Raw genomic sequence first — 12,468 nt, 5'->3', positions numbered from 1 at the left:
GTTCTGAGCAATCCCATATCTTCCTAATCATCTCTTCGTCTCGTGGCATTGCTTCATTTTTCAAATATTGCGCTAATCTTGCTTTCTTGAAGATGAGCCTTATTGGAAGGCCTAGCGAGATGCCATAGATTTGCATCCAGTGCAAGATTAGTGCGCCGTGTGCTTCAACCTCCAGGAACTGTTTACAAGAAACTTTCCAAAGAGGTTAAAAAACAAACAAACCCCCAGAAAATTCTCCAGCTGATTTCATGCTAAAGCAACCTGGGCTGAGCCAATGTCCCTTCCAACGTACTTCCTCTCCTGGAGTTGTAAACAAAGCCACGGGACAAACTAGCTGGGCTGCCCGATTTCATCACTGAGTAAACCTGATCTCTTGGGCAACTCAAGTGTGAAGGAATTTCCACACCGGAGTTCCCATCTAGTGTTGCAGCTCTGGCTAAAGCACCAGGGACTGATCAAAACACAATTGCGACCCTTTCGGAGGGCAGAGCCAGCTCTAGATCAGATGGGCAGACTCCACTCCATCAGCCCTTAAACCGGTTGTATGAATTGCGACTGCATGCGAATGATTGTACGAATGGGCCTTCCTTTGTTGCCTTCTCGGCCTGCTGGGTTTAACTCCTATTTCCAACAACCTGACTTGGTCGGTCCACAGTACGCCCACTGCAAAGAAAGCCCAATTAGCACCTGCACTTTCTGAGGCTGCTGAAAAAGAGGGATCTGCTGGTGAGGAGTTGCTGGTTACTTTTTACTGTTCTGCCACCGAGAGCATATTGGCACACTGTGTAACGGTGTGGTATGCTGGATGCTCTGTAGCGGATAAGAAGATGCTCCAGAGTTATAAACGCAGCACAAAAAATCATCGGTTGCTCTCTTTCTTCTTTGGAACACTGTTTCAAATGTCATTGTATTTGTGGAATGCAATGACAATAAAGGTATTCTATTCTATTCTTTATTTTATTTAATCTATTCTATTCTAGTTTGTAAAACAACAGCCATCCAATTGATTCAGCTCCTACATTCAAGATACAAATACATTACGACTCAGCCAGCTGGGGAAGGTGTGCAGGTAGCCCTCAGTTTGTTTAGTGGCCGTTTGAAGTTAGGAAGGCACTGAAAAAAGGGACCAGTGTCCATTTTTTTCACACTTATGACCATTGCAGCATCCCGAGTCAGAAATTCAGATGTTTGGCAATGGACTTGTAGTTATGACTGCTGCAGTTGTCTCGGAGGGGTGTGTGTGTGTGATCTGATCCCCTTTTGCAGCTTCCTGACTAGCAAAGCCAGGAATCTGGGAAAACCAGACTCACTTAATAACTGCAGTGATTTGTTTAACAACCGGGGCAAGAAAAGTCGTAAAATGGAGCAGAATTCACTTCAGTGTTTCACGTAACAAAAAATGTTGGGCTCGGTTGAAGTTGTTAAGTCGAGGACCACCAGTATTGTAAATGTTTATATGTACTATTTATACCACGGGTTTTGTGGTGCCTTCTAGCTAACCTGTCTGGGATGTGGTGGCTCAGTGGCCAAGACGCTGAGCTTGTTCAGAAAAGTCGGCAGTTCGAATCCCTCGTGCCGCATGACGAAGTGAGCTTGTCCCAGCTTCTGCCAACCGAGCAGTTCAACAGCACGTAAAAAATGCAAGTAGGAAAAGAGGGACCCCTTGGGTGGGAAGGGAACAGCGTTCCGTGCGCCTTCAAAGGCATTTAGTCATGACGGTCACATGACCACGGAGACGTCATCTTCGGACAGCGCTGGCTCTTCTTTGGAGCACGTATGTGCGAGGGGAAACTTTACCTAGCTAACCCGCGACAGCGATTTTTGACGTTCTTTGCAGGGTACCGGTTCTTGCCAAGCACACAAAAGCAGCAACGACAACAACATGGAGGGTGGGTGCAAAGGTTTAATCCTCCAAAACATTCCTTACATAGTCAAAGTGCATTAGACCTTTACGGAAAAAATCCAGGGTGGACGAGGAAGGAAGGGAATTAAAAACAGAATGGCCCGGTCCGAGACAATCGCTCATTCCCAGGGACAAATAATGCGAGAGGCATCCATTCTCAAAGTCCGTTTCTGGTTGTGGTTATTTTGCCAAGAGCACATCTTGCATGGGAGGGAGGCGAGGCGGGGGTGCGGGGGGGCAGAAGCACTGTCTTAAGTTTGGATGCGTAATGAGGTCGGCACCAGTTAAGGGAATGTTAGCCTGCATCCCACCCCGGGAGGCGAGTTTAAGAACACCTTGGCCGAAAATTAGCTGGGCGAGCTCCCGAATGGCAAGGAACGGAGGCCCACGAAACTGGACAGAAACGGCGAGCGCGGTCCCCGTTTTCTTGCCCTGGTGAAGGATCTGCCAGCAAACTAGATCGCTATGTAAACACGATGCCTCCTGCCGCCGCCGCCGCCTTTTATCAAATGTTCGCCATTCAGGTAATCCGTTCCGATTCTGCCATCTTGAGAGCCGGCTACGGTACACAAAGTCCACTCAGCACTAATGGCAACACAAGACAGGAATGGGGGAGAGGAGGAGGAGGAGGAGGAGGAGTTAAACATTGCAGGCGCAGCTGCTGGGGGGGTGGTTCATGATGACGAGACAACAGGGTGGGCCAGGTGGGTATTATTTTTAAAAGCAACCGAACGTCTCTTGCGTGTTAAGAATTTATCTATCGTGCCAATAGATAAAAATTCGCTCCGGGTTCCTTTCGCGGATGCAACCGTCGCGCATTGCAGAGCTCTTCCGTAACAGAAGCGTGGGCAGAGGCTGGCATCGTTTCGGTTAAGCATAGTTAAAACATTGCTTTTTTTGTGTGATTTTTTTTTTAAAAAAGAAAAAAAAAACCCATACTGTTAATTCATTGAATAGGTTTTTCCGTAGCGTCTTCATGAGCCCAACGGGAGTCAAAGGCAATTCACATTCACGATGTGAATTTGTAACACCTTTTTTTTAAAAAAGACTTTTCAGTATCCCATTAAAATATCATTCATGTTCTTAGGATAACCATGGTGATGAGGCCTGAAAAAAAAAAAAAAAAAAGGAAATGTTGCTGGTGGGTTGTAGCTTAAATTGACATTATTTGTGCCTGCGGAATATAACAAATATAAGTGTCAGGATTCCGGCAGTTACCCCCATTTAAATCATGAGTCTTGAGCCAAACTTCCAAAACTTTAAAGGATTTACTGGGAGTTAACAGTGCCGGCACTGCCTGGATGTAGCCAAGTCTGAGTCACATCATTCATTGTCACCTTTGACCCTGGTTTTCCCCCCACCCCTCTGGGTGTTTCATAATTCCTATTCTCCAATGGGACACATCCATAGCCCAGAGTCATCAATCAGGCTCTCCAGCTAGAATTTTGCACGGAAGAAACTTCAGTCACCTAGTTACTATCTTTGAAAACGTTTATGGAATGCACTTTCGGTTTGCAAGCTGCTGCGCTGCTCTTCCCCCCCCCCCCTTTCTATTGGCAGCTCTAAAAAGACCAGAGAAATATTTTATATGAGTTGACAATCAGCAGTTTTTATATTTATAGAAATTTGGCACATGCTGAATTTTACCCATGTTATCAACACTGACAAGTGTTCTCCCTTAATGACTGGTGGCTTAATATCCATTTGAAGTTATGATGGACTCAAGAGTTACGACCTGTCCCTGAACAGTGGACTGCTGTGCCGCCCCCCCGCCGCCCCCCAATTATGTGATTATATTTGAGAGCCTGGCAACCAGATGCCACTTATGATTGGCTGCAACATCCGGTGCTCACATGGTCGCGATTTGAGACTTTTCACACCAAACACTCATTGGATATGCCGGATTTGTTCAACGACCACGCGATTTATTTTTTTTAACCACTGGCGTAACAACGGTCATAAGATCGAGTCAGGTACCCACTTAACCGCCATAACGCAGGGCTCTATTGTGGGTTGTGAACTGAAAACTCTATCTGGGGGGATTTTGTAACTTGGCTTTCTTTGCATGGCGTTTCTCCCACAAATCAGGAACGCTGCACATACCCTGTAACACGTGTGAAAGCAAGAAGGGGCATACCTAACACGTAAGCAGCGACTAACTTCTGATTCACGCTCAAGTGGAGGTAGAGAGGCACCAGGGAATCCAATTCTCCCAATGTGGGAAGCATAAGAGCAGCAATGCACAGGATACCCACAAAGACGGTGAGTAAACTAGGCCCCGATGAGGCAATTCTGTTTTCTGGGGGAAAGAGGAGAAAAGAAATCAGGATGATAGAATCGCACCTTGGTTCTGTTGGCATTTCTGTCATGTCAGGGTACATTTTAGCCAACCTCATTGGTGGCACAAATTTTAAAAGACCTTAAGCTGGACACCCTGTGCTAAACTCTACCGTTGGTCATCAAATTCGGCATTGTGCCAAACTGGTGCAAAAAAAAAAAAAAGATATGTGAAAGCAACTGCCTTTTTTTTGGATTGTGAGTTTATGAGAAACAACTTCCCACACTCTTCCATGAAAGCCACATGGAAGTGCCGTGTCCCCAAGAGCCCCTGGGTCTCCAAGGGAGCTGCATAACGAGTCATGGCGCCTTAGCCCACGCATTTCCACTGCTCAAGGGGGCGGCAGAGGCCACGCCGGGGAGGAGAAACTGGCTGAGTTAACGGTGCAATGGGGGCTCCTTTACCCGGCTGACACAGAGCCTGCTCCAGAAATACGCTTTCAGCCAGGTGCTCCTTCAGCCTCTTCTCTTCCTCTTCCTTCTGCTGCTGCTCTTTTGCGGTGGGGAGCAGAGTAGCAATCACTTCCTTCCTTCCCAGGGCTTTCCTCTGGCTTTGCTCAGAGACCTGGAGCCGAAACTTATCGATGACTCCATAATGGCAAGGTCGGACATCTCGGTGACGTATCACTCTGCAAAGGGGGGAGGGAGAAAAAAGACCCCGTGGATGTTACAGGCCGATTCCCCAGAAAGAGAGAGGGAGGGAGGGAGGGAGGGAGAGAGAAATAGGCTCCGCCAACACCGTTCGTAAGATTTCGTAGGCGCTAAAGTATTTGGGACAAGGGTGTGAACAGATCATTTCTACCCAGAGGACCCCCAAGGGACTGCTCTGTAACAGGGGTGTCAAACTCGATGTCAACTCATACAATATTTCTATGGTCTTTTTAGAGTTGCCAACAGAGTGGGGGGAACAGTGTGGCAGCTGCATTCCCTAAATGTTTTCAAAGATAGTAACTAGGCGACTCAAGTTTCTGCTGCGCACAATTCTAACTGGACAGCCTGATAGATGACTCTGGGCTACGGATGTGTCCCATTGGAGGATATGAATTACGATATATCCAGGCTGCATCAGGGTTGTGTTTGACCTCGGAGGGAGGGGCTGGGTTGAACGTGGCCAGCTTGATGTCACTCGTGTCAGGGGGCACCTGTGGTGGCCCGAGCACTCTGCCGCAGAAAACGGGCTCCTGAGTTCTGTTTTCTGCTGCGACGGCCTCCTACAACGTCCTGCCAGAGCGAACGGAGCTCGGGAGAGCTGGATCCATGGACTAGGGCAGACCCACTGGCCAGATCTAAGCACCCCATGGGCTGCATCCGGCCCACAGGCCTCGAGTTTGACACCCCTGCTCTATAACTTCTATTTATTGGGACAAGCGTCAGGTAGCATTGAGACTAAAGAAGTGTCGGGAAGGAGCTTGGCGATTGCTAGCTACTACACAGCAAGCCCAGAAACAATGTTTACATACATATCAATGCAGCACTGAGGCTTCACCGCGCCGGCCGCATCCACCACGACATATTTATTTGGAGTTGTACATAGAACTGCAACGAAAGGAAACAGTTAGCAACAGGCCTTTAACAGCAACCAAAAGGTTCAGATACATGCCCTGATCTTCTGAATTGGCTATTCATACTTTCTACCCTTTCCCTACATCAGGGATCCCCAAACTTGGCAGCTTTAAGACTTGTGGACTTCCAACTCCCAGAATTCCTCAGCCAGCTATGCTGGCTGAGGAATTCTGGGAGTTGGAAGTCCACAAGTCTTAAAGCTGCCAAGTTTGGAGACCTCTGCCCTACATTCTGTAATTTAAACGTTCAGTACAATTTGGTCCCCCCGCCCCAGTCCCCCAGCAAGGCTTCAATACCCACCTTTGAATTTTAAGGCAAACTCATAGGGGTTGTAGAGAGTCAACACCTGCTTGTGCGTCGCCTGGTCGTCGGCATAAAAGATGAGTTCGGTAGGAAACACAAAGACGGGAAGTTTCCCTTCCACTAACTCTGGTTGTCTTTTTTGCTGCTGCATTGGCACCAAGTCCTCCTTTCCTGGTCCTTCTAGCACTTGGGGAGGTGGGTAGCTCAGTCTCCAAAGACTTCTTGTTCACAGCGACTTAAGACTCGGAGAGCGTTGTGATAAGCCTGCAAACAGAAGGAGGAGACGGCGAATGTAACGGCTGCTGTTCTGTGTAGAATAGAATAGAATTCTTTCTTGGCCAAGTGTGATTGGACACACAAGGAATTTGTCTTGGTGCAAATGCTCTCAGTGGACATAAAAGAAAAGACACATTCATCAAGAGTCGAGAATCATAAGGTACAACACTTAACGATAGTCATGGGGTACAATAAGCAATCAAATCATACTAAGGAACAGTCAGTTTAAAGAATGAAATGGGAATGGAATGGAATAGATGGGTGGATAGATAGAGTGTGATTTGACACACGAAGAATTTGTCTTGGTGCAAATGCTCTCAGTATACATAAAGATACATAAATGTGTCGTCTGTAGACTGAGAGGCGAAACAAAATCCTCAGCACGTTGAAATTTGGGGTGCTGCAGGCCAAGCTCTTGTTACTGAACCCCTGCAGGGGAATTTGGGCCACTTTTTCTTGTTTGGGGATGGAAAAGTAAAGCCCACAATTATTCTGAATGTCGGATCTTATTATTAGGACTCGATTCTTTAGGTGCTGTTGGTAATTTAGAGGCACGGCTTCGTTCAAGCACAAAAGAAAACCCCAACGAGTCTGCTCTGGAAGCCGGCCAGCCTGCAAGGACACAACAAGATCATTGAAAAATATACCCCCTATCTGGTACTGCATAAACCAACGATTCCAGGAAAAGCTAATAATTAAAGTGAACCAACCTATTGAAATGGCACCACCCTGGATAGAAGCAATTTGTGTTTTTCTCATCCGACCTATTTTAAGGAACTTTTAATCCCTACATTATGCCAGAAGCAGACCCGAACCGCATTTAGAGCACCAAGTAAGAGCTCAGCCTACAGAGACAAGACACCCCCAATCAACAGCACATAAACAAACAAATATACATGAATAAAACAAACGTGACTTCAATATCCTTAAATACTTGGCCTGTCAGTGACTATGTTGGAGGTAATTTCTACAAACTGCCTACGCTTGGAAGCCACCAGTGAACTGAATGGGAGGAGCGCATTTCCCCAGCAGATAAACTGGACCTCCATTGCTAAGCCTATAACTGCAGGCGTCCTGTAGGCCACACAGTCCACCTCCTTAACAGCCCTGGCAGCTACCTGTTGAGTAATACAACATAGAGGAGGATATTTCTTTTGACGGCATGCCTGCAAAGAAAATAGCCCCCCATCAAAAATCTGGGGGAATTGGCCAAGACAGGAAGGAAGATGATGCCTGCGAGCAGCCAATGTCATGCTGGAGCTATAAGGCAAAGAAGCAGAACATGAGAGTTTGAATCCCACTAAAGAAAAGAATCAACAGTCTCCTTCATCTCACTAGCATGACTTTTTTTTTTAAAAAAAAAATCTCCTTATTTATCTAGAAGCAAGAGAAATCTCCAAACACATCCAAATGGAAAGCATTGCAGACTTGCTCCTTAAGCATTATGTGAAAGCAGATAATCTATAAAAAAAAATTAAAATTATCAGATGCACCTCACACATCGCCACCCCACTGAAGGTCTAGATTGCCGTATATGTTTTTGGGGATAATCACTAATATTCATCTAAATTGTCACTATTTTATCCTACAGCTTTTCCCCGTCAAGATATCAAAACTAGTTTACCTCTGCTGGCTCTATTTCATGTTGTTATAATACACAGGGTAAATTACTATGTGTAGTCTTAACATAGAAACTTTAATTTCCCTCAGCAGTTGGCCTATCCTATCTGTCTATCCCTCCATCTATCTCTCTATCTCCATCTCTTCCTCCATCTCTCCATCACTATCTGTCTGTCTGTCTACTTATCAAGATAGTTCGAAATTACTTTTCATTCTTGTCTGGCCAACTAAATTAGATGGAGAAATAAGACAGAGTCACTTCATTGAGCTGTGGTGACGCAATGGTTTGAATGCAGCACTGCTGGCCAATTCTGCCCACTGCCAGCAGTTCGATCCTGACCAGCTCAAGGTTGACTCAGCCTTCCATCCTTCCAAGGCGGGTACAATGAGGACCCATATTATTGGGGACGATAGGCTGACTCTGTAAAACTGCTTAGAGAGGACTGGAAAGCACTGTGAAGCGGTATATAAGTCTGACTGCCATTGCTACTGACTTCAATTAACCTCTAAAGTTCACAGACAGTTCAGAAATGTTTTTCACCCTCGGTGAAGGAGCCACCGAAGGCAGGAAGTGACCAGAGCTGGTTCTGATTCCACCTTCATGACTCATCTTGCCCTTCTTGGAAACCAGCTTCCTGGGAACCCTTGAAGTTGCAGGGCAGCCTGGATTCTTTGTTTCTCATCTCATCTCCCAAATCCAGGGGCTGGGAAGCAGCCTCGTCCTCTTTCAGACATACCTGAGGGGATGGTCAGGAACAGGAGGAGGGGAAGGGGCTTCTAGGTACCCCCCCCAGACCCCAATCCCAGGATCTGCTCCCAAGGAAGGTTCAGACAGGCCTCCCCTCCCCACTTTATTCTGAAAGGGGGCTGCAGCTCCCTCAGCTCTTGCTAAGGACCCCCACCCAGGCTGAGGCAATCCCTGAGGACCCCCACCCACTCCAAGGGTAGGGGCCCATCCCAGCACCGGAGCCTGGATTTCTTAGCCCCCAAACATCCCCCAGGCTCTTAATAACTGCCCCCTCCTCAAAAGCCCCCTCTCCTCTTCCTCCATGACTACGACCCCGGCCAGAGACGCCCCTCTATCAGTCCCCATTTCGGGCACCTTCCCTTTTGGGGCTCGGAGGGGTGGGTGGGTGGGTCTCTCCTTCCTTCCTTCGTTTCCTCCCCGCCCTCCCCTCCCTCTTCCGTGGCCGGGCGGAGAGACCCAAGCAGGGCGGTCCCGACACGGGTCTCCCTTGCTGACACGCGTCTACGCGCTCACACGAGCCTCCGGGCTTTCCTCCTTCTCCTCCGCCCGCCCTTCAAGAGAAACCCAACGAGAGGGGACTTCGCTCACCCCGCCGGCCATGCTCGCCGTCCCGGACTCGTCTGTGGGCGGCAACCTCGGAGAGAAGCGCCGCCGTCCCGCCTCGCCAGCTCCGGGCCTTCTTCTCCTCAGCGGGCCGGTTCGCCAGTCTCGATTTCCCCGTCCCCCCTTTTGACGTCACCGGGACAACCGAAGGACGCTGGGAAGGTGGAGGACTGAGCGAGGACCAGAGCCACTGCGCCTGCGCGGCACCTACGCTTTAGCGTCACCGCCTCTTCTCTTTTTCTTTCCCGCCTTCTCCCCCCTCCCCAAATCGATCGCAAGAACGTGCGCGCGCAGAGGCCGTTTCCTGCGGTGGCGTCGGAGACGGGGTCACCAAGCCACGCATGCGCCCTTCGTCCCTCAGGGTGCCGGACCGCCATTTGTAACGGCTGTTTTTGGAGAGCAGAGGCGGGTGGGTTTCATTTGGGTCCGCCTCAATGGCGGGGGACGGGTTATTGAAACATAAACACGTAATGTCCATAAAGGTCTTGCAATCCAGAGGAATGGGAATTCCTCTGGATTGCAGAGGGGACCCTTGGAAGGCTGCAAATCTGTGGGCCAAACAGGGAAGCCCCTAGGAGACCTGGCTTCCCCAATGGATCCCTCCCTCTTCATGCATTGACCTGGTTGGCTTGACTGGGATTTCTTGAATAAGCCACGGTGGGCTTCCCAGTGGGGTACAACTGTCAAGGCTGACCACAATTCACAGCGCTAACCGAGGACCCCAAAAGAACCAAGTGTGGGTTTAGCCCAAGGGTGTCCAACCTTTTAAGACTTCAACTCCCAGAATTCCCCATTCAACTCCCAGAATTCCACAGCCACAAATAAGACAGCAATGCAAAAAGGGGTTTTGATATGCAGGTTTGCAGTAGGCCTCCCTAGGTCTGGGCATAGCGCATGATGGGGATCCAACCTTTCCAGTTTTTGAATAGAATAGATGGGTGGATAGATAGAATTCTTTATTGGCCAAGTGTGATTGGACACACAAGGAATTTGTCTTGGTGCAAATGCTCTCAGTGTACATAAAAAGAAAAGATACATTTATCAAGAATCATAAGGTACACTGAATAATAGTCGTAGGGTACAATAAGCAATCAAATCACACTAGAAGCTGCTGCAAAGCTAAAGTCCATTATGGAGAAAGCTGCACGGATCTCATTATAAAGACAGCTCTTAGAACAGTAATTAAATCATTATCATTCCCCTCAGAAGTGTTGAAGTGATTCTACCAAGGGAGCACACTATTGCACCACGGAAGCAATTCTGAAAACAAAAACAGTGAATGACGGAACAGTTTAGTCATCTCTGTGACAGCAACAACAAAACCTGAATGGCAATTCTTTCTCAATACATTTTTTCTCTGTTATTTTTCTGCAAAACGGTGGAGCAGGTTGTATAGTTTTTTTAAGGTCACATTTGGCAATTGGATACCAGCTATGGGTAATGTCAGACAAGCTACAGGTAAACATGGCTTTAGTGCTAAGATTATGATTCTCTTTGTTTTTGTGGAGGGGGCAAGGATTAGGAAGACTGTCTAGATTGGCCTCCACAATTGCTGTCTTTCATTTATCCATGTCCTGTCCGGTGGGAGTATATGAAAGAGGAATCAATACTTTAATTTAGCATCTAATACCCGTAGCCAAATTTTAGCTCATTTTTGAAAATTGCTTGGTGTCTTGTATTTCTCACCTTGTTCTTGCTGGGTAGGGAAAGTCCATCCCACCCTACAAGAAGACACTTGTTCGCTGAGATCTAAAGGAAGCTGTTTTGACACCAGATAAGGATTACATTTTTGTAATCTACTGAATGATCAGAAGAAAGTGACTAATGTTCAGCTTCCCCTTTGTTGCTCTGCCCCACCGGTGAAGCCCCATGTCATGTCACCCCCAATTATACACCCCCCATTCCAGCTCAGGAAAAGAAATATTATTTATACCTCTATTTAACACTGCCGCAAACAGCTTTGCTTTTCACCAATGGCAAAGATCCACGAGTACAAAAAAAAAAAAGATATTGAGAATCCCCAAAGTAAATATTTTTTTCTTTCCTTTGCCCGAGGTACAGTTGGCATGTATATACATGTATATGTTCAAAGCAATTCTGTTTTGAGTGAAGGGTCTGGGATACTTATTTTTTTGAAAGGACCCGCAAGTAGATTTTTCTCAGGGCAAGAATCTTTTTATTTTATGTAGCTGGTGTTCCAGTCCGACCTGGCATAACAATCCAACGCAAAAGGCCAGGGAAAACAGGAAATGAGCCATTCCCACAAAGGAGGGCAAGGACGGGAGCGCTTCCAAACAAACCACCTTTAAGGCGGAAGCTTTTGCGGGTTGAAGAAGCCATCGGAAGAGCCACGTTTTAGCCTCGTTCGCTTCCAAGAGCCGATCTGGGGGAAGCGGCTGGGCAAACTGGGCCGGTTTATCCGCCAGGCTGGCCTGAACGAGGTTTTGACTTGCCCAAGCCTGGATGGAGGCGCTCGGAAGGCGGCTAATGCAGGGATCACCGACCCCGCCAGATTTAAGCCTCCGGTTGGTTGGGGGTTTCGCACGGCGCCAGAACGCAGCCTTGGCTCGGCAATGCGTGGACCGAAGAACCCCCGAAATGTTCCCCAGGCTTCGACCTGCCCAACCGGTCGTACTGGTGCCGGGGGGCGGGGAGGTGGGTCTCCCGGCCTCGAGACCCCGGCAGAGGCGGGCATGGCCCGGGAAGCAACGAGGCTGCCGGGCCTCTGGGGGCAGCAGGAGGTGGGGGGACGTCGGCTTGGCTCCAAGCGCGCAGGAGAGGGCTGCGATGGGTCCCCTCCGGCGCAGCGCGATCCTATCAAGGGCCCGATCCCAGAGGAGATCGCCTCTCGAGGCGCAACTGCGGGGTGGGGCTGCGGATCCCCCCACTCGGGAGGAGGCCCGACAGAGCAAAAAGGACCCCCCGGATGGCTCCTGAATGCCGCCCCGCGGAGGCGAAGCGAGCACCTCTCACGACGGAGCCCGACCCCCGTCCGCCTTCCTTCCTCCCTCCCCCCGGCCCCTCTGCGGAGAGGAGCAGCCGCCGCCGCCGCCGCCGCCGCGTTGTCCCTGGCCCCGCCCCTTCCCTCGGCTGCCAATCATCCCCCGAAGTCCCC

General features: G+C 48.8%; 1 protein-coding gene across 2 annotated transcripts; it reads right to left on the bottom strand.

The window, feature by feature from the left end:
- Nucleotides 1-1,883: 1,883 nt before the first annotated feature.
- Nucleotides 1,884-9,677, bottom strand: MOSPD1 (motile sperm domain containing 1). 2 transcript variants are annotated; one of them, XM_087940827.1, is made up of 7 exons: nucleotides 9,339-9,495; nucleotides 8,544-8,739; nucleotides 6,104-6,370; nucleotides 5,701-5,776; nucleotides 4,646-4,869; nucleotides 4,041-4,202; nucleotides 1,884-3,010 (listed from the first exon to the last, which is right to left on the bottom strand). In XM_087940827.1, exons 3-7 carry the CDS (start codon nucleotides 6,255-6,257, stop codon nucleotides 2,979-2,981), a joined length of 648 nt encoding a protein of 215 aa, XP_087796953.1. In that variant the 5' UTR covers nucleotides 6,258-6,370; nucleotides 8,544-8,739; nucleotides 9,339-9,495; the 3' UTR covers nucleotides 1,884-2,978. The 2 variants fall into 2 exon arrangements, with proteins under 2 accessions (XP_087796953.1, XP_026572383.1); XM_026716598.2 differs by lacking the exon at nucleotides 8,544-8,739 and having other exon boundaries at nucleotides 9,339-9,677.
- Between the last annotated feature and the right edge of the window lie 2,791 nt (nucleotides 9,678-12,468).

Source organism: Pseudonaja textilis, chromosome 12 (assembly GCF_049901715.1).
Source record: "Pseudonaja textilis isolate UNSWEBS1 chromosome 12, rPseTex1.2, whole genome shotgun sequence".
NCBI classification, from domain to species: Eukaryota; Metazoa; Chordata; class Lepidosauria; order Squamata; family Elapidae; genus Pseudonaja; species Pseudonaja textilis.
This window is presented reverse-complemented; position numbering and strand designations above follow the sequence as displayed.